Source organism: Ptychodera flava, chromosome 17, assembly GCF_041260155.1.
Source record: "Ptychodera flava strain L36383 chromosome 17, AS_Pfla_20210202, whole genome shotgun sequence".
Lineage (NCBI taxonomy): Eukaryota > Metazoa > Hemichordata > Enteropneusta > Ptychoderidae > Ptychodera > Ptychodera flava.
The window spans coordinates 19,749,717-19,770,126 of NC_091944.1; the positions used below are offsets into that span (position 1 = coordinate 19,749,717).

The following is a 20,410-nucleotide window of genomic DNA, read 5'->3' on the forward strand; positions in this document are numbered from 1 at the left end:
GAATTCCTTCTGGACATCCTTAAAGTGATTATCAATATTTTTGAAAATAATTTAGCGATTATTCGAAATCAAGTTCGTCATTGTCATTGCGTTCACAAAATTTTTCATACTTTCAATCAGTAGTGTCTACTCAGCACTCACCCATGTCAGAAATGGTTGCGCCACATTATTTAAATACGTAATCAGAGATAGATCTGCTGGGCTGAACCGGAAATTTTTGTGACGTCAGGGCGTTAGATCTCGTTTGATTGGCTGTCCTCACGTTCGCGGGCAACTTCATGTACCACATCCCACTCCCGACAGGAATGTAAACAAGTGCACTACTGTACTGGAAGAACTAGTAGGTAACTACATGGAGCTAGACACGGATGGATGTACAAAGATCTATGTTTGTACATCCATGGTAACTGTGTGGTGAAATAATGCCATTTACTACTGATTTGCTTATTTCATCGCCACCTGTTATGTCTTTCCCTTTGATGCGATTCACAGCCATTTTCAGCTCCCTCCGCATCTGACCCAACGTGCCTCGGTGGTCAACTTCTGCTCGGTGTTCCTTGTTGTTCTGGGGTCAGCATCACTGTCGTCGACAGTGACACTTCTGTGTTGGAAAGGACAGTCGCTTGTGGTTCGATACAAGGCGCGGCATATCGAACCACTAGCGACTGTGTTGGGAAGTACACCAGTGGCTGAAGCTGCAGTACAGTAGCTCGACGTTTGGACTGTGCCTAGGGTGTGTGGGTCGGACGGCAAAACCAACTGTTTTGCGCACAGGCACGAAACACGTCGCTTCGTGATCGGTACTGATTCACAGTGAACAGAGAGAGAATTAGTACCAATCGCAAAGCGACGTGTGTAGTGCCTGTGCTTCAAACAAGTACATCAGGAAAACTAATTTATCATTTGAGACAATTGACCATGTGTCATGCTTACTTATCTCTGCAGCTTAGTAAACAACTAATCATGGGTCAAGAGTTCAATGTCCTGAGATGTTACCAATGTAATGTCTTTCAAGTACATCAAGTAAAGAAGAGCAAGAAGTGGGCATGTAAAATGTGTGGAGCAAAACAATCCTTGAAAAAGGTATTCTTTCCAGCCGTGCACACTTCATAATATCATTGAGGTAGAAAGAAAGCTTATGCACTGCATTCACTTTAATTTTGTTTTGCTTTTAGGGCGATATTTTTACATTTTTTTTCTGAGATCACATGGAAATCCTCAGAATTTGTTCTGTAAGACACTGCCTGAATATGAAATGCCTCTTATTGTGAACACTTTGTAAAATACCAACTCTCAAGTCATCAGTAACGATGTAACTAGTGGGAGATTTTGCTGGTTTTAAAACAATATTTAAAAAGATTTCTCTCACAACCTTTGTACTTTACCAAAGAAATCGAAGGAAATTTTTTATCTCTGGCTACGAGGAAGATTACTAAATGCTAACTCTTGAAGATACTTGTAAACAGATTTTATTCAAGAATTAAGATTCTTAAAGGGTCTGTGATCGGCTAATGGCTGTCAATGACAATCACACATTTTTAATGAAAGTCACATTTCAAACAAATTTCATTGAAAGAAGTAATGTAACGTGATAACGTAAACGGGAGATGATTGTAATTATGAGTGTTTGTGGTGGACTGTCTGCACACGTCTTTTTACTACACAGTGTCAGCTCCTGATATTCCACTAATGCAGTGGATCAAAATGAGCAGGTACTTTTCGGTGAACCACTGTACAGGATCATCCAGGAGTAAGCTTTACATACCGTATTTCTTACTGTGTACAGATTTATGGCCAAGGAACAGGGGCAGACTGCAGAAGACACGTTCAGAAGTTAAACATGATGAGAGGCGACATGAAAGAAGAAGAAAGCACCATGAGAGATGAAGATCAAGGTGATCATGGGGAAATTTGGGAAAATTCTGAAAATGATGACAGTAACAATGATTATTCTCAGGTAAGAAAATCTTGGAAAAAAAATACCCTGGTCTTATACATAAACAATTTTGATGTGAGAAAGGCTTTTTTCAGTCAAATATGTTTACATGTAAGACAGAGCCTTTGCAAACCTTGTATTTGTACATGAAAAATTACTTTCAAAGAGCATTTCGTAACGTTGGACTAGTAGTTCATAGTGCCTGCTGTTATGTGAATTGATAAAAGTGTTTTACTGTCAAAATTCATGCTTTAGATATGCTGTACCAGCCTATTAGGCTGGACTGTGGTTACGCTAGAGTAATCATGATGAATGGACCTTGCTATTCTACAGCATAGCCAATACCGGAGAAATTTTGAATTCAAGTTTGCAAATATCTTTTTACAAACACTTCAAAGACAAAATTAGTTTTAATTGGTACAATTAAAGAGAAACAAATTTACAATGAAGTACCTGGCTTTTTAGGTATTTTAATGTTTCTACATTTGTTTTATTCATCTTAAAAAAAAATAAATTGAGAAAATTACAAATTGCAAAGATTTGATAAGGCCCGCATGTTTTTAGATGACTAAAAAATCCCATTCATTGTTTTCAGAATTCTTCTGAACCAATGAGTTCTGAAACCAAATGGACACAGTTTCTTGATGCTGATCAAGATGAAGGTGCTTGTCATGATTACAATGAAGAAGATGGAATCTCGTACACTACCGATAGAAAGGACTTTGATAATACTCGTAAAGCAAACCGCAGAGAGTGGAGAAAGAGGTCAGTGAAATCTGTATTTAACAATAAGGAGACCTTTTGAAATGTCAAATGTGTCGTTGTAATGCAGAGGTATGGCTGTGTGCTTTACAGACAGGTAAAATAATATAGAACTTTAACTTTTGCCCATTGGAAAAGAGAGGTATAATGATTAGGGAGGTACAGTTTGACTTTACGCAAAAATTTAAAAGATTTCTGAACTATTTTTAGTTTATTCTGTAATTTCTTGAAACTTCCTCCACACACACCTATAGCAACATACATGTATGTAATGTGTGCATAAGTGAAAACACATGTATTTCAGTCAATGAGATTACTCCTTAGAACGGCAATGAAATTTGCTCAGACAGCACACCTGGGAAGTGTCCATAAAGACAGGTTGCACTCTATCAGAGCAATATCTTATAGCTCCGATTTATTTTTGAAAATCACTACATTGCATTGACCCTTGAAGAAGGTGAAGTAAATAAAATAACCGTAGGAGACATAGCTGATTCTGATTCTGTAATTGTTGAAAATTCTCAAGGAAGTGATATTTTTTTATTGTATTTCAATGAATTTGAATAACCTTATATTTTGAAACCATATCGCGTAATCCATAATTCATGGCAGGAAATGGGAGAGATCCTGGTCAGCATCAGAATCCAAAGGAAATTGGAAGTATGGAAGAAAACGGTCAAGAGGAGAAGACACTACTGATAGTTGCTATCAGGTACATCACATTTATTACTGTAATACAGTACGCTGCTATTATCAATCAATAAAAGTTACCCATTGTTTAATAGTGTTTTGTAAGATTTACCACTATCAAAACTTGTCAGATGCCCTTAAAAACCTTGACCCAACACTATTTTAATAAAAAATAGAATTATCTTTTCACCTTCATTTTCTTTGGTAGAAGTTCAACTTAAGCATAGAAAACAATGAGATACGGCAAATCCATTTCTGGTGAAAGTGCGATTTTCATTGGTTTAGTGCTTTGAATTTTTAATAGTCAGCATGTTATCAGGACACGAACATTGATCGCCCTGATGATTACTCTTTACCAATATGTTTTCATTGTCTCTGTATTTATTTGATATGTTCTCAGGATTCAGAAAGAACAGTTTACCAGACAAAATCTGAGCAAGCCTTTCTTCAGAGGAACACAACCGTCAGTGACCATTCATATCTTCAGGGGATTAAAAACACATCAGATGATGATGTATCTGTGAGGTGTGTGAGCAGTGATGGAAAATCCAGGAAGAGTGACCATAGACCAACCTTCATGGCCATGGAAAAACCCAAGTCTCCTTTAAACCAAAAGCCTGAAACCCCTGCTACTGCAAATTCAAAGTGGAGTGCATTTCTGTCAGTTTGTGAAGATGGGGATTCTCAGCAAGAAGCACAGCATTCTGGTCTTGATTCAGACAGTGAAAGCTCCCAATACGCATCAAATGCTGGCAGTATTAATGTAAGAAATAGTGGCCAAAATCAGTTCTGTTCCAAGCAGGGTGTTATTGAATCAAACATCTCAAAGTGGGACATGTTTGTCAGGAAAGACCTGTCTCATTCAATGGCCACTCACAGCCAAACATTGGATGACTGCACCAAAGGACACCAAAGCAGGGATTTTGAAGTTTCTTCTTCATCTCCCACATGCAACATTACTCCCGCAGTACGTGACATCAGCCGTATAGGGAAATTTATTGGAAAAGACAAGGTCAATAAAACAAATCTAACTGTATCATCTACTAATTTGAAAAGCACATTTGAAGTTGATGACGAACTTGACAGTATTTTGAATGACCTTGAGTGATGTGGTCATAAAATGGATTGCAGGGATATATGTGTCTCTAAGCCTGAAAGTTCACGAATGTTCATGGTCAGAACTTCCGGTAATATGAAGCAGGTACTGCCAAACAAAATTTAAAGTAAAAATGTCACTCTGGTAAATCAAAACCTCTGGATGCTTCTCAAAAATTCTGTTGGGTTTCATCTTATTTTGTGCTATTTCCATGATATCGGTTCAGCATCTTATTTTGTGTTCCAAGAGGCAACATGGCAACTTTTAAAAAATATGGAGCTTATTCATTTTTTTCTCATGAAAGTGCATATTTTGTTCTGTTGATGTCATCAGTACGAGAAAATTGAAAGCCTTGTGTTTCTTCTTATTTTGTCCCATAAAATATGACAGTCCTCGACATCAAATTTCTCACATGAAGCAAACCCATTCATCAAAAGTAACTTACTATGTCCCTTTGTTCAGTAATCATACTACCAATAACAGACCATGTATTGCAAAATTATACCTAAATGCCCTGAAACCCAATGATGTAAGCCTGCTTGTTTTGCTCATGCTCATGGAAATAATCATATACGAGACATGGTACAGAGTCTCCTCTTGTCTGTACATGACCATAGGCAATACTAACTTAATTGTATTTTAAATCAACTACTTTTAGATGTTTTCTACTGTGTGAAATGTACTCATGAATATTCATACAAACTGAGACGCTGTAGAAAGATAGAGTAGCTGAGTGAGCCCATGGAATTCCATGTCAGTGCTTGGCTAGAAATGATGCCAGGCAGTGATGCCAATAAAAGTCCAACCTGATATGTATAGTTGTATATATGTATAGCTGAAGTCATCAGCTCTTGTATGTAAATAGGTTTTTAGGTTATCCAGGGGAAGAGTTCAAACTTATCTTGTGGAATTCTTGATCGTTGGCAATATTCTGTCTCAAAACCAAGCCATGATTGTTACATTGTGACAAAATACTCTTTTGTAGAATCATTTGTACAACCATTGAATCATGTGGTGCTGAAAACAGTGTCCTGTCATATAGCTACAGGAATGTGTATATATCGTATGAGAAAACTGTCCAATAAAACCACATTTTAATATTTTGGGTTATATTTTTTTGCATTTTTGAACAGCTTACCCGCCTATCTTTCGAAATTTTGAGTGAATGTGAAACAAAATATTTACCAATAGTTTTACTGAAAAGTTACCAACCTTTAGATTTTTGTTGTGAAGATATCCATATGTGACAGTGGGCATTACCATTAAAAGATTGCCAATAATATTGCTTTGTAACTACAGCTTACTGCAGAATTAGTCTGCTGATGTGCACTGGCTCAGAAAGTTACATCTGATTGGTTGATTGTCACTATTTATAGCAAGTTAGGGAGTCTATTGTGTATAATTCGATTATAAGGTAAGATACAGCCAACCAATTGTATAACAGCTTCAGAATCTGAGATGCTGCACATTAGCCCGAATTAGTTTGGCTCAGTGGTTGTTATGTCAGGAATGGTTTTGTGAAGCACTGTGCTCTTGGCAAAAGAATTAAAGAATTCTAAAATATTTAATTGTTGACTCGTCAAATTTAAGTGCAAGTACTCCATAATATAGTATTCAAACTAGATAGGCAACTGTCTATAGTGGCAATCAGATCAGATTGAGTATTGGATGCTTTGGTACTAAAACATTAAAAAGTTCAAAGTGTATTATTTTCGAGTGAGCTGTGTTTGCTAATACAAAAACATGACTCTACTTGACAAACATTGCATAGGGCCCCTATATTTAAGCTCCTCCCCAAATAGCAAGTGATACACCATAAACAGTTTGAGAATATTCCTCCATTATCAAAACTTTGCAGTCTCCTGTGGTGCGCCCTCAACGACAGTTCCAAAGTTCTTTGTATGCGTGCAATCACGTCAATTTCCTGACCATATACTCTGATGGTCAGGCTGACATTCGTGTTGTTTCAACGAATTCTATGTCTCTACTCTGGCGGTATCAAAAGACAATCAACTGTTCCTCTGTGCACAGGTGAAAAACAACGGAAAAGAACAAGGGATGCGGCAGGTTTTCCAAAACCCTCTAACTCGTCATATATTTTTTGGTTGGCTGGCACGATTGAAAGATAAAAAAAAATGATAAACAAAATTATGCAAACCTTTAATCAAAAGATTAGTACAAAATATATCCTCCGTGTGAGAAAGTCTCGTGCGGCCTTATATGTGCAATAATTTTTACGAATGCGCGATTAATGCTTTGTTGAAAACCGCCAGTAGCTTAGGTCGTCCGAGTTCAGGAATCCCACAACCCGCTGTTGTACACATGTCACACAAAACTAGTGCACCAGTACGTGAGGCGTTCGATTCTTCGATGAACTCGTTATAATGCCATCCGTCGACCTTGCTCACCGAATTTTGACTGGCAAACGATGTAACCGCCACACTCAGAATGACATCAGATAGCGACCGCCGCGAGCGGAGCTGGTTGTACTACATCGGCATCGTCGGTACAGGGGTGGTGACTTTCCCAAGTTGCTTGGGGTTGTTACAGCATCTTGTATTCAAACAACTTCATCTGAGCGCGTCTATGACGTTGTCACCTCTCCTAGGATTCGTATCAGTTGCTACCACAGGGATTATATCGTCTATCAGCATATGTGTGGTATCACCTGTATTGAAACGATTCTTGCACGACCATGGCACATCAATCAATACAGGTACAGTGCACAGGCGTACGGATGTTTCCTAGATCGTCGTCGGATGGGAAGTGACGGACACTGCATGCACCGTGAGGCCGAAGGCCGAACCTCGGTACTGTATAACAATACAATACCGAGGTTCGGCCTTCGGCCTCACGGTGCATGCAGTGTCCGTCACTTCCCATCCGACGACGATCTAGGAAACATTCCGTACGCCTGTGGTACAGTGTGGTCATTCATTGGCAAATGTGGCAGTTCGCCAGATGCTATAAGTTGGTTATTCGTCATTGATCGACATGTTCGTTGATTCATCAAAGCATATGATAAAATATATATCATAAATGTATTAAACTTTACTTTACTTTACTTTATTGCTCAACAACACACTCAAGGAGTGTGGTAAGGCAAAAATTACAAAACTCTGCAAACACTAGAAGCTGCTGCTGGGGGAGGAACTAAAGTACAAGAAATAATTTGGCAAGAGGTAGTTTATCTTTGTGAGTAAAGATATACATGAACTTTTCTCTGTCACTCAAATCAAGAAAGCCAGGATTATGCAAACTTGTGGATGAAAATAGACTATCTCGATAAGCTCTGTATTTTGGACATTCTATTACAAAGTGAAATTCATCCTCAACTAAAGACTTACAATACTTGGCAGTATCTTTCATTTGCAGGAACTTTTGGTATCGACCTTCTACCCAGTTCTGTTATTCTTAGTTTTTCAGCCACCTCCTATAGGTAAAAGATCTTATATCTAGCAAGTAACTTTAAAATTAAAATTTTGTCTTAAATAGTCTGTAAGTTCGGAGCTTATTCCTCTGCATTCCACACTTCCTTGTATCATATTATGAATGTTTCTCAGCCATGTTTGTTCATAAATTTCACGTAAACTATCATATACATTATTAACTGTGGAATTGATATTGCAAACACTAGACCATATATCACTCCCACTGTAAGAGCTCAATATGCTTTGTATATAATTAGACCAATCTGAATTCAACCTGGATGTATAAGCAGATCTCAGTAAGATGACATCTGATAAAACAATCTATGCAGTATTTGAGCATGTGCTTTATCACCATAAAGTGAATTGGATATCTACCCAGCTCTCCAACAACACCATCAGACGGTGCATGTTTAGAGACTCCTAGGATAAATCTATAATAAGATATACTAACATCATTGAGAAAGTTACACTCATCATTAATTTCATGTCCCCATATTTCACAGCCATATGTCATAATAGGAACAATTAAACTATCAAAGAGTGATAATGCAACTTTTACAGAAAGTGAACCATTTTGAAGGCCCTTACGAAGGCTGAAAAGAGCTTTCATTGCCTTCAATTTAAGATTGTGAAAATTACCTTTGAATTTACCATTTGGGGTAATGACAAAACCAAGGTAACTACTCTTTCACTAAGTCAAGAGTCACTCCATTGTAAGTGAGTGTAACTCCTTTTACAAGATGACTACTTTTGTTGAACACAATAACTTTCGTTTTCTTTATGTTAATAGATTAAAAAGACGCATGGCTTTTGTGTCTTTTTGGCCAGGTAGATATAGATACACGAAAACGCTGAAGTTGTGATATGCAAAAAAGTACCTTACAGTTACACCCATGACATAAATCTCGGGGAGCTGTAATATTAAACCTTACTGCAATCCGTAGAGTAGCACCTCTCTACAGCTTGGTTGGGTTGTATCGGGGAATGGGGCACAACACACAATCGAGGGAGTGGTATGACGAAGGATCATAGGAAATTTGACCTTAAACAGCACTAATTGGACATAAACTTAAAAGTGATATTGTACAAGAGAAAAGTGATAGATTATTTTTTCTCAATACAGGACAAAGACAACGTGAAGATGATTCAAACATCAGGTTTTTTAATCGTTGCACAGTTATTTACAATTTAAAGAAGAGGAATCTGATGCAGTTGGTACTGTTCAGTCCAGATAAATATATACTGTGATATATTTTTGAAGTTCATATTTGGTCTCACTTTCTTGTGCTCGTAGATTCCAATACACATGATGATGACAACACTGATAAAACAGCTACACCTGAATTCATGCAATGCCTTCCTGTCTATGGTGTTGTCAGTGCTGCTGTCTTCAAGCTTTTCAATGGACATTTTAAATCTGTACTGCCAAGTGATTTGGTCAAACCAGGTAAGGAGACATGGTTTATTTTTACCGCGGCATACTTGCCTGAGTATAAGCCCCTCTCCTGCATATTGTGTTGCCAAACCAGGGGCTTATACTCAGACAAGTACCGTGCATACTGTGACATCGGTAGTGTGATGTAATCTTGCTATCATCCATTAATCTACCACTTTGTTGGTTGTGTTGTGTTGACATACACACAAAACCATAGACAGTGGAGTCCAAGATCTCCCGATCCACTGTCTGTGACACAACCAAGTAAGTCAGGAGCTACAAGTTGCTACAAGTTGTCAAATCATAAGCTACCGTAGGTTTGGGTAAATTAATCAATCCATCAACAGTTTACGTGATGGTTTCTTTGCTAATATGAACAAAAATGAATTCAACGAATTTGCTTTGAACTGCGCATGGTGACTCCATCAAACTCTGCCAAAGTTCCCCAATCCTTTCAAAAACATTTGTATTCATATTCATTCATATGCTGAAGAGAGATAAACAAACGAAGCAGAAAATAGACAAACTAATGCAATCGGATTGATTCAAATCACAGTTGTGAAAAAGTTAAACCAGTTCTCCCATCTGTATACATTCATTGAAGGCAATAATATTTATCTTGTAAAATCATATGTATTGCACAGTTTATTTCGTCACATTTAATCTAGATATTCTTGTGTAAAAGAGAAGAAAAATAGATAAGTCTTTAATACATCCAGGCTGAATTTCAACTTCTGCATATTGTGTCTGTCAGGTGCTTTTGCCAGAGAGAGTGTCCGTGCTACCGTGAAGTATGCAAATAGTTCTCAAAGGAAGAAAATACAGAGTATAGGAAAGCAACATGGTTGTCACAGTTGTGGAAGATGGTTGAAGGTGAAGTTTTACATCGCTGATCACCAACCACCTATAGCTGTAAGTATTCAATATATAAACTGCAAGTGATCCTGTAATTATGCTAAACATTTGATAAACAAAAAAAAAAATGGTTAGAAGTCTATGTGATATATTCTTTAACCTTTTCACCATCATGGTATGGTCCAATTATCAATGGGCAGTGCGGACCTGTTAAGGTAGTATGCGCCTCAACAGTGAAAGCCCTAAACTGTTGCTCAAGCTGTCCTCAAAGAGTATTTCAACCACTCTCTTTCAAAATTAAGAATGAAAAATCGGGGTTCACTGCGCAAATTTTGGAACTAGAGAAACAAATTACCAAAGATTTACTGATATTTGAAATTCAAAATGACTGCCATCCCTATATTAAATATATGGAAGGAATATTAGATTTTTTTAAAAAGTAAGACAATAAAAAGTTTACCAAGAGCTTTAAAATGAACCCCACAAGTGATATATCAGAAAAGAATTGTAAAAGTTTGAGAGTCTGAATATCTGTCCCCGAGGCACATTCTACACAGTATGGGAAAAATTCTGATGCCCATCACAGGATTATGGCCGTACTGTACTGCAGTAAAAATTTTACAGGACTCACATGTGTAATGAACCAAGATAAACAACTATTTGTATGATTCATTGTCAAATTTATGCCAAAATGACTTTTTGCATTGACCGGAACGTCGGTATGTATTGTTTCAGTTATTTTGTTTCTTTGTCTGTAAGGGCATATACCAGTGGAAGCATTGAATCATGTGCTGTTCATGCCATATACCGGTAGATATCACTGACTTGGTGGCAAATCAATAATTCTTTCGAAAGTAATTCATAAACTTAAAGGGGAAGTTCACCAAGGATGATTTTTACATATGTGGTAGCTCTGTGGTCATTTACCCAGGAAAAACTATTTTCACCATTTATAACTCGCAGGATTTTTTATAAAAAACGATAAAAAGTACAGGAAGTTGCCCATGTAATTTGAATCATGGGAAAAAAGCTCCAAACTTGGAGCTTGCATAATGTGATATGGAAGGGACCATCTTCGGATGGGTATGGCCCCCACATTGTCCACTCACAGTAACACAGTAGTAAACAGCAACACAAAATCTGACAGTGGAAAGTTTATTACAAGTGATTCATTGTTTATGCAAGGATACTCAGTATAAACAAAAATAATGTAAATACGCACAGCCTGGTTTAAGCATGGGTGAGTGGACAATGCCATACCCATGGGAAAATGGTCCCTTCCATATCACATTATGCAAGCTCCAAGCTTGGCGCTTTTTCCCATGATTCAAATTACATGGGCAACTTCCTGTACTATTTCTATCGTTTTTTGTAAAAAATCTTGCAAGTTATAAATGGCGAAAATAGCTTTTCCGGGGTAAGTGACCACAAAGCTAGCACATATGTAAAAATCATCCTTGGTGAACTTCCCCTTTAAAGAGCATTGTCTAACATTTCTAATACATCATATGTAAATGCCATCAATCAATATGTACATTATCGGTGAACTGTGTTTAACTTTGAAAAACTGAATGGTGTTCAAGTCGCAACCCAGTAAGACCGTCAGGCTGAATTTGAGTGAATGAATTCCAAGATTTTCAATGGTGACATTTTAGGGAGTACACAAGGAGCATGGCACTTTGCTGTGCTGTAGGCAAGCTACTGGTTACATGAGAGTTAAGAACGTGTGTGTTAGATTCACTAAGTCAGTGGAATGCTAAGGGAGCGTTCAGTTTTTACGGCCTGGGGGGGGGGGGGCCGGCAAAATCTTGTCGCCGGTGTAAAAAAAATATAGAACCCCCCCCCTGCATTTTCTGTGAAAAAAAGATGACCCCCCCCCCCTTTGTCAGACGAAAAAAATTGATGACCCCCCCCCCCCCCCCCCTGAAAAATAACAAAAACCCATATGTCAAATTTACCCGCATGGTTTGGATTTGAACTTCGGTACACGACACACTTTATTCGTGTAGCAGAGATGCCAGTGCACAAACTTCTCAGCCACATCCATTGAAACGTCTGTTAATTAGGACGACTGTAAGGCAATTTTTAACTTCATTTCCATAGACAACTCATGTCCATGGACATTGTATAAAGTAAACTTTATTGGAGTGGTTCGCCAAAGGCAGCCCTCCGGTTAAGAGGGTCATGGGCCATTACGTAAAGTCAACTTTATTCTAGTGGGCCACCAAAGGAGGCACGCCGGTAAAGAGGGTCGATCATGGCCATTGCATAAAGTAGACTTTACTGGACAGGGCCGCTGAAGGCGCGCGGCCATTACCATTATTCAGTGCGTGATCCCAGGGGTCCCTCAAAAATGTTTCTAATACAAGCCGCGGCTTCAATTGGGAATTTTACGGTAAGATTGCCATGGGGTATTACAAAAAGTCAATTTATTGTAGTGGGCCGCCACAGGCGGCCCGCCAGTAAAGAGGGTCAATCATGGCTATTGCATGAAGTAAACCTAATTGGAACGGCCCGCCAAAGGCGTCTGCCCGTTAGAGGGTCATGGGTAGTACATAATGTATATTTATTGTAGTGGGCCGCCGAAGGCGGCCGCCGGTAAAGAGGATCGATCATGGCCATGGCATAAAGTGAACTTTATTGTTGGTATTATGTTTTTGAAAATGTGGTGACCCCCCCCCCCCCCTTTCCTACCAGTGAAAAAGTGATGACCGCCCCTTTGCGGATTCCAAAATTACGATGACCCCCCCCCCCGGATTTTGCCCCCCCCCCCCCCGGCCGTAAAAACTGAACGGTCCCTAACTTACCAGAAAAACCATCAGATTTGTATTTATTTTGGGAGATTTTGTGCATAGCTGTAATGTCAAATGTTTACTCTTACACCACAAAAGAGATTTTAAAAAGATGTAACAAAAAGACATAACTTTCATGTAAGAAAACTCTTTTTATAACCTCATTCCATGTTTCAAGTACTGCTTAAAGGGAAACGGTAGTCGGAATTGCGCCTGTTTGAGTTTCCTGATTACAAATAATGTATTTTATGCACAACTTTCATCAATTACCATCGTACCTTGGAACCCAATGTTTGCATTGATCGAAGGGGTCCCATACAACCTTTGAGTGCAGTTCCGACGACTGAATCCCTTTAAAATTGCATCAGAATTTTTCCCATACTTTGTTGCAAGTAAACTTTCAAGAAAACGTGACCAAAAGTATAGACTTGGTTCAAGTCTGTGATTTGTGAATGTTTGAGTGGAGTAAACGCAATGATTTGTATGTTGCTTTCTGAAACGCGCGCGTGAGTGGACGCGATGAGTAGGGTGAACGCGATGAGTGGAGTGAACGCTATACAGCGGAGTTTCACCCGGAATCACAGACTTGGCTTTCTTGCACGATCTGCGTTGCTATAAATTATTCATGAGATGACGTTTTTCTTTACTCATATATTATTCATAAGATGACATCGCTAAATTTTACACATTGGGAGGAGTTACCAATTGACCCAAACGAGACGTGCATAAAACTCACATGGCATTGTTGACAAAATGTCGAGTGCGATCACTCCCACAAAAGTCAGCACGACCTCTGTTGTATCACCGAAAACGCGTGAAAATATCTGTGTTGTTTGTGGGGCCCATGTTGCAAAATGCGAAAATCGTCGCCGGTTTATTCAAGGATGGAAAAAGACACCGTCCTTACAGTTGTAGCCTGTTCTTGTGCCCAAAGCGAAGGAAATCAAAACAATGTGGGGCGACTTCGTATGTCAGTGATTTTCCGCTGCCGGTTGGTGCGCAGACGAACACATCTTTTTTCCTCAATGTAACTCTCAACAAGCTTTCTTTGGTAATCTCGCATGATTAGCGATGGTCGACCGATCAGTAGTAAAACGCGGTTGATGTACGAACTTGATGCCATTATTCGCCCAGATATAAAACGTATAGTACTCGATGTCTAGCTTTGCACGGAGATGACAACAAACTTTTTAATGCATGCAGAGGTTTATTAGCAATGCGTTCTTCTTATTGGCCAGAATAACGGCGGGGGCTGTCAATCATTTTATATTTGCTCTACGTCACTGTGTACACAGTCCGTCTCACCGCCTGTACTTTGCAAGAAGTCCAAGTCGGTGAATCCGGCAGAAACTAACTCACTACTGCGCAGACTCAAACGTGACGCATTCAATCGCTGGGAAAACCTGGCGTGAGCTGCCAAATTCCGGATAGGTTTGTACAAAATAGGAGAGACACAAGAGAAACTATTATAAATGATTTTATTTTTAAAATTCACCGACTTGAACCAAGTCTACCAAAAGTATTGCAATATCCAGTTTTGATTATCATTTCTTTTTCTCTCAAGAAAATTACATTGTTGTGAAACGAAACACAATAATAAAACATATAAATTCTTTTCTCCTTTCTGTTTGTTCACATCTTTTGATCCCCACAGATTGTGTTGCAGAATTCCAAAGCCAACAGGAAACCTCTTCAGGATCAGAGATTTTACCCACAATGCACCAAGTGTGCCAAGAAGCAGAGACACTGCGTCAGCAAACCAGCTGTGAGGAAATTGGTGACGCACGCAACATCGCTGAGAAGATATCATTTCTTTCTTCCACTTCCCTTGCTCCTACCACCATCAACTTTACAGCTTGTCATGGACCTTTTGAAACCAAGGTGATGACCTTTGGTTGTCAAGGTTATGACCCTGTCTTCTCAGTAACACCTTGACAACAGCAACAAGCAAACGTACCATGACTGCAGTTTTCTAAAACTCTTTAGTTGTCAATGATATAGTTGAACAGAGGAACCGGCACTAAAACAAGTCAAGGGATTTTTGTCAAATCTTTTCAGATACTTCCTTCCATTGTTTCATGTCAATGAAACAGAATTTAAGGTTATTTTTATTCAGCAACAGTGTTAGGGTATGTATTTGAGAAGCAATCATAAAAACTTATCAGTCAAATTCAAATGATGATGACTTTGTCCTCTTTGACAGTGGTATAATTTTTGTATTTACCAAAAGTATAATGTATTAACAAAGACTTATACACACAAGAATTATCATAAAAATATATTTCATCCTAATTTCAATTTGTGCCGAAGAGGGATTCTTTTAAATATGTTTGAGTAATTTTGACTCATAATTATTATTTGTGAATCAAGAGTGTTGAGGTTTTAAGGGTCTGTACTATATATCTTTTCAAAAATAAAATAAAATCACATTATTTGTTTGTTTTTACACCTGGAAGATGTGAAATACCTTCTTGATCTTAACTTGTTCATCCCCATTCTCCGTAAACAAATCCATACTTGCCATTGATAACAATGGAGTTGGGTGAAACCATGGTTGTAAAGGGGGTGAACCTATTCAGTCACTTGTATTTGTAAAGGCTAATCACTACTTTTTAAAGTTAGAAATAACGCATATGCCAAAAACACGGGCTACTTATATTCCACAAGTGAACGTGGCTGACACGTATATTTTACCATATACGGATATATGCAAATTTGTAGTGACTGACTTGTCTAATAATATGGACCACAAACCCATACAATGTCAAACAATGACATGATGAGCATCCAAAATGACCTTGCCCTACTTCATACTGAGTTTGGCACTTTGCCAGAACAGCTGAGGTGGCTCATTAGCATATATTCATTGTTAATATCTGATATCATGTAATAGGCCACTTGATCTCAGTGGCCTGGCCATGAGGAGAGAGCCCAGGGTAACCCCTTCTCTATCAGCATCTTTGAGATATCTAAAACAGGATCAACCTATATATAATACAATGATGTAATACCAGCAAAATTCATGACTTTGTTCACTTAATAGAATGCAATACAAAAATGGGCAATTAAATTTTGCGATGTCACTGAGGACAAATCTGTCCCTATAAGTGTAGCATGCAGATACCTGCAAAAAACTCAATCAACCAGCATTGTTGTGTAAAGGATGACAGTCTGTCTTTGTAGAGTTCATCCGATGCTAAATGAACCATATTTATTTACATTGACATTTGAATTATTCTTTTTAGCTCCGCTGTCAGCGACGCGGAGCTTATCAAATAGGTTGATTTTCCGTCGTCGTCCGTCGTCGTCGTCGTCCGTCGTCGTCGTCGTCGTCGTCCGTCGTCGTCCATCAACAATTGCCTTCTCCTCTGAAACCACAAGTCCAATTGCTTTGAAATTTTATATGCAGCTCACTTGGGGTGACCTCACTTAAGTTTGTTCAAATCGTAGTGAAATTTGCATATTTGTATTTTTGGGCATTTTTTGGTGTTTTTGGTAAAAAAATCTTCTTCTCTGAAACCGCTTGTCTGATTGCTTTGAAATTTAATATGCAGTTTACTTAGGGTGACTTCAGACAGATTTGTTCAAATTGTGGTGAAATTTGCATATTTGTATTTTTAAGGCAATTTTTGTCATTTTTGGTAAAAAAATCTTTAAAAATCTTCTCCTTCAAAACTACCAGTCAGATAGCTTTGATATTTGGTACATATGTCCCTAGGGATGATCTATTTCAGATTTGTTCAAATTGTGCAGAAATATGCAAATTTGCATTTTTAAGGCAATTTTTGCGATTTTTGGTCAAAAAATGTATTTCTCAAAAAGTACTGGTCTGATAGTTTTGAAATTTGGCATACAGGTTTCTATAGATGAACTAAGTAATATATATTGGATTTCTGATGAAATCTGTAATTTTGTATTTTAGGGGCAATTTTTGCCATTTTTGGTCAAAAAATATGTATTTCCAAAAGTACTCATCTGATAGCTTTGAAACTTGGTATGCAGGTTCCTACAGATGAACTAAATGATATTTGTTGAAATTATGATGAAATCTGCAATTTTGTATTTTTGGGGCAATTTTTGCCACTTTTGGTCAAAAAATGTGTATTTCCAAAACTACTCATCTGATAGCTTTGCAATTTGGTATACAGGTTCCTACAGATCACCTTAATGATATTTATTGAAATTATGATGAAATCTGCAATTTTGTAATTTTGGGGCAATTTTTGCCATTTTTGGTCAAAAAATGTGTTTCTCAAAAAGTACTGGTCTGATAGCTTTGAAATTTGGTATACAGGTTTCTACAGATGAGCTAAGTAATATATATTGAACTTCTGATGAAATCTGTAATTTTGTATTTTTGGGGCAATTTTTGCCAATTTTGGTCAAAAAACGTTTATTTCCAAAACTACTCATCTGATAGCTTTGAAATTTGGTATAGAGGTTTCTATAGATGAACTAAATAATATTTATTCAAATTATGATGAAATCTGCAATTTTAAATTTTTGGGTCAATTTTTTCCATTTTTGGTTAAAAAATGTGTTTCTCAAAAAGTATTGTTCAACAGCTTTGAAATTTGGTATACAGGTTTCTATAGATGAACTAAATTTGATCTTTTGAAATTATGATGAAATCTGCAAATTTTATTTTTTGGGGCAATTGTTGCCATTTTTGGTCAGAAAATTTTATTCTCCAAAAAAATACTCATCAGATAGCTTTGGTTGACATGTTCTTAGGGATGATCCAATGTGATATATTCAAAGTACAATGAAATCTTCTATGGTCACTGCATTGAGCTATCAAAGATTTCCACCTTCTTCATCAACATGTGTCAAAAATAGTTATTCTCTACATAAACACAGCGGAGCTATATCGGCCGCTAGGTCGCTTGTTTCATCTCTACCAATAATATAGTATGATATGTTTTCAGAATGGATATTAATGACTCTTTACCAGTCCAGGACCAAACCACCATATAATGTTTTGAAATGTAATGGTTGTGTGGGGCATTGTATGAGCAAATATTTACTTTTAATTTCATGAATATACATTCCGGTAAAAAATTCAACCTAAAAGCGGTGATGTGCCATTGATGAGACATGTTACTGTACCAAAATTTTTCTGGCGCCTCAAAGTTTTACACTTTTCTGGTCTGCTTTGTGTGTGGACATAATTTGAATCCTGTGAAATAATATGTAATATTATCGTTAATTTCCCCCATAGAATGAACAAGGAGTATGGCTCACATTTTCAGTTTCAACTATCGGTAAAAATTAGGCACATTTATTGATCTCTAAGCCCCAAACTTGTCACATTAGTGTGATCTGTGATTTTATTCTTTATTTAAAAAGGATTCGTGAAAGATTCCTTCAGAAAATTCAATGTGGAGGCACATCTACCTAACTTCATAGTGGATAGTGTATACTATGTGGTGGTGTATACATAGACTTGCAGCCTGCAAATGAATGTTGCTGAAACCATGCATGTGTGAGAAAATTATATAATATATTATATATTAAGGTTGGTCTCACACACAGGGACACTTTCACTCTGTGTTTTTGCGGAAAGTCTTTGAAGACGAGCCAATGGTGTTGGAACCCCAGTACCATTTCTGTTGTCTGTCAGTAGGACTGCATTAAAGGTATACTGTCACCTGTTCCAATCTTGCCACAGTTACCACGTCCATGGCCAGAAGTCGGGATTTTTTCATTTTAGACATTTTTACATTTTAGTAGTGCATGTTTGACATGTTAGGTCGGAACTAACGTGACCAAAAAAGCCAATCGTGCAAACCTATCGTGTATCGTGCACGCCTAACGTGTACGGACCTAACGTGTCTAAAATGTCTAACGTGCATGTCATTTTAGGTTTTCATCATGAGTCAAAATCTATCATGCCAATCGTGCAAACCTATCGTGTATGGTGCAAACCTAACGTGTACGGACCTAACGTGTCTAAAATGTCTAACGTGTATATCATGACTGTACTATTCAACTTATCTGGAGACCCTAAATGACATACATGTTAGACATTTTAGACACGTTAGATACGTACTCGTTAGGTATATGTACGATACACGATAAGTTTGCACGATTGGCATGATAGACTTTGACTCGTGGACAACCTAAAATAACAAAGACGTTAGACATTTTAGACACGTTAGCTCCGTAAATCTTAGGTCGGCACGTTATACGATATGTCTCTAACTCTATCATGCCAATCGTGCAAACCTATCTTGTATCGTGCAGACCTAACCTGTACGGACCTAACGTGTCTAAAATGTCTAACGTGTATGTCATTTTAGGTTTTCATCATGAGTCAAAATCTATCATGCCAATCGTGCAAACCTATCGTGTATCATGCAAACCTAACGTGTACGGACCTAACATGTCTAAAATGTCTAACGTGTAGGCCTATGTCATTTTAGGTTTTCATCATGAGTCAAAATCTATCATGCAAATCGTGCAAACCTATCGTGTATCGTGCAAACCTAACGTGTACGGACCTAACGTGTCTAAAATGTCTAACGTGCATGTCATTTTAGGTTTTCATCATGAGTCAAAATCTATCATGCCAATCGTGCAAACCTATCGTGTATCGTGCAAACCTAACGAGTACGGACCTAACGTGTCTAAAATGTCTAACGTGCATGTCATTTTAGGTTTTCATCATGAGTCAAAATCTATCATGCCAATCGTGCAAACCTATCGTGTATGGTGCAAACCTAACGTGTACGGACCTAACGTGTCTAAAATGTCTAACGTGAATGTCATTTTAGGTTCTCAACATGAGTCAAAATCTATCATGCCAATCGTGCAAACCTATCGTGTATCGTGCAAACCTAACGTGTACGGACCTAACGTGTCTAAAATGTCTAACGTGCATGTCATTTTAGGTTCTCCACATGAGTCAAAATCTATCATGCCAATCGTGCAAACATATCGTGTATCGTGGAAACCTAACGTGTACGGACCTAACGTGTCTAAAATGTCTAACGTGTATGTCATTTTAGGTTCTCCACATGACTCCAATTTCTATCATGCCAATCGTGCAAACCTATCGTGTATCGTGCAAACCTAACGTGTACGGACCTAACGTGTCTAAAATGTCTAACGTGTATGTCATTTTAGGTTCTCCACATGACTCCAATTTCTATCATGCCAATCATGCAAACCTATCGTGTATGGTGCAAACCCAACGTGTACGGACCTAACGTGTCTAAAATGTCTAACGTGCAGACTTTTACAGTGTTTAGTCATGCACGTTTGCCTTACACGTTTGGGTTCTATAATGTACAATGGCATACAACTCCCCATAGCACGATAGCTTCAACAATGTGAAACGTGCATTTTACCATCTACTGGCCATAGCTCAGTTACCATGGAAAGAGAAAATCTAACCAATCACAGATTTTA

General features: G+C 38.0%; 2 protein-coding genes across 2 annotated transcripts; both read left to right on the top strand.

The window, feature by feature from the left end:
- Window positions 1-244: 244 nt before the first annotated feature.
- On the top strand, window positions 245-6,009 carry LOC139115730 (MRN complex-interacting protein-like). The gene is made up of 6 exons (XM_070678053.1): window positions 245-340; window positions 946-1,083; window positions 1,787-1,957; window positions 2,532-2,701; window positions 3,311-3,410; window positions 3,789-6,009. Exons 2-6 carry the CDS (start codon window positions 964-966, stop codon window positions 4,494-4,496), a joined length of 1,269 nt encoding a protein of 422 aa, XP_070534154.1. The 5' UTR covers window positions 245-340; window positions 946-963; the 3' UTR covers window positions 4,497-6,009.
- A 772-nt stretch (window positions 6,010-6,781) lies between these two features.
- On the top strand, window positions 6,782-15,295 carry LOC139115723 (uncharacterized). The gene is made up of 4 exons (XM_070678045.1): window positions 6,782-7,200; window positions 9,210-9,362; window positions 10,105-10,262; window positions 14,652-15,295. Exons 1-4 carry the CDS (start codon window positions 6,933-6,935, stop codon window positions 14,880-14,882), a joined length of 810 nt encoding a protein of 269 aa, XP_070534146.1. The 5' UTR covers window positions 6,782-6,932; the 3' UTR covers window positions 14,883-15,295.
- Window positions 15,296-20,410: the final 5,115 nt, after the last annotated feature.

Excerpts from the sequence above, each read along its gene's own strand:
- LOC139115723 (XM_070678045.1), top strand. The coding sequence starts at position 6,933 with ATGACATCAGATAGCGACCGCCGCGAGCGGAGCTGGTTGTACTACATC. Across the intron at positions 7,201-9,209 it reads TGGCACATCAATCAATACAG|ATTCCAATACACATGATGAT; the intron begins GTACAGTGCACA and ends TTGTGCTCGTAG. Across the intron at positions 9,363-10,104 it reads AAGTGATTTGGTCAAACCAG|GTGCTTTTGCCAGAGAGAGT; the intron begins GTAAGGAGACAT and ends TGTGTCTGTCAG.
- LOC139115730 (XM_070678053.1), top strand. The coding sequence starts at position 964 with ATGGGTCAAGAGTTCAATGTCCTGAGATGTTACCAATGTAATGTCTTT. Across the intron at positions 2,702-3,310 it reads CGCAGAGAGTGGAGAAAGAG|GAAATGGGAGAGATCCTGGT; the intron begins GTCAGTGAAATC and ends AATTCATGGCAG. Across the intron at positions 3,411-3,788 it reads CTACTGATAGTTGCTATCAG|GATTCAGAAAGAACAGTTTA; the intron begins GTACATCACATT and ends ATATGTTCTCAG.